This window comes from Pygoscelis adeliae, unplaced genomic scaffold (assembly GCF_000699105.1).
Source record: "Pygoscelis adeliae isolate BGI_AS28 unplaced genomic scaffold, ASM69910v1 Scaffold404, whole genome shotgun sequence".
Taxonomy (NCBI): Eukaryota; Metazoa; Chordata; class Aves; order Sphenisciformes; family Spheniscidae; genus Pygoscelis; species Pygoscelis adeliae.
Genome location: NW_008824598.1, coordinates 13,431 through 14,028, shown reverse-complemented (window position 1 = coordinate 14,028; position 598 = coordinate 13,431). Strand labels below are relative to the sequence as shown.

Genomic DNA, 598 nt, shown 5'->3' with positions numbered 1-598 from the left:
ACCGGTGGGCACCGTGTCGGACCTGCGGCTCGTCGAAGAGGCGGGCAGGCGGGTGCGGCTGGGCTGGACCAGCGTCCCCGGTGCCACCGAATACAAAGTGGTAGTGCGCAACAACCAGGGTGAGTCTGCGGGCGGGAGCGCGGGCGGCACCTGGGCAACCCAGCCGGCTGGAGCTGAGGTTCCGTGGCCACCTTGCTCCCGGCAGACGGCACAGAGAGGACAAGGCGCGTCCCGGGCAGCCAGACGGGGCTGGAGCTGGGTGACCTCCGGGAGGGCATCGCCTACCTGGTGCGTGTCTCAGCGCTGGTGGGTGGCCGGGAGGGCAGCGCCGCCACGCTCACCGTCCACCTTAGTAAGTCCACGCTGGGGCTTGGCATCGGGAGTCCCGGTGCTGTTTCCCCCCGGGCATGTGTTGGTCCTTGATCCCCCTGCAAACCTTTGGGGCACCGGGGCAGCCACGGGGCCTCTCTGGGCACCCCGAGGTGACGCTGCGGTGCCATGTGGTGGTGCAGAGTACCCGACAGTGGGCAGCATCTCGGAGCTGCGGGTGACAGAGGCCGGTCCCAGCCAGCTGCGGGGCACCTCGGGGGGGGGGCCC

General features: G+C 70.7%; 1 protein-coding gene across 1 annotated transcript in view; it reads left to right on the top strand.

Moving 5' to 3' along the window:
• Window positions 1–598, top strand: part of LOC103915490 (collagen alpha-1(VII) chain-like) — a gene marked incomplete at its 3' end in the record, with an annotated part of 18,655 nt that overhangs the window by 4,714 nt on the left and 13,343 nt on the right. The window contains exons 7-8 of the mRNA XM_009322324.1: window positions 3–119; window positions 206–352. Of these exons, the coding sequence (XP_009320599.1) occupies window positions 3–119; window positions 206–352 (264 nt within the window). The remainder of the gene's footprint in view (window positions 1–2; window positions 120–205; window positions 353–598) is intronic.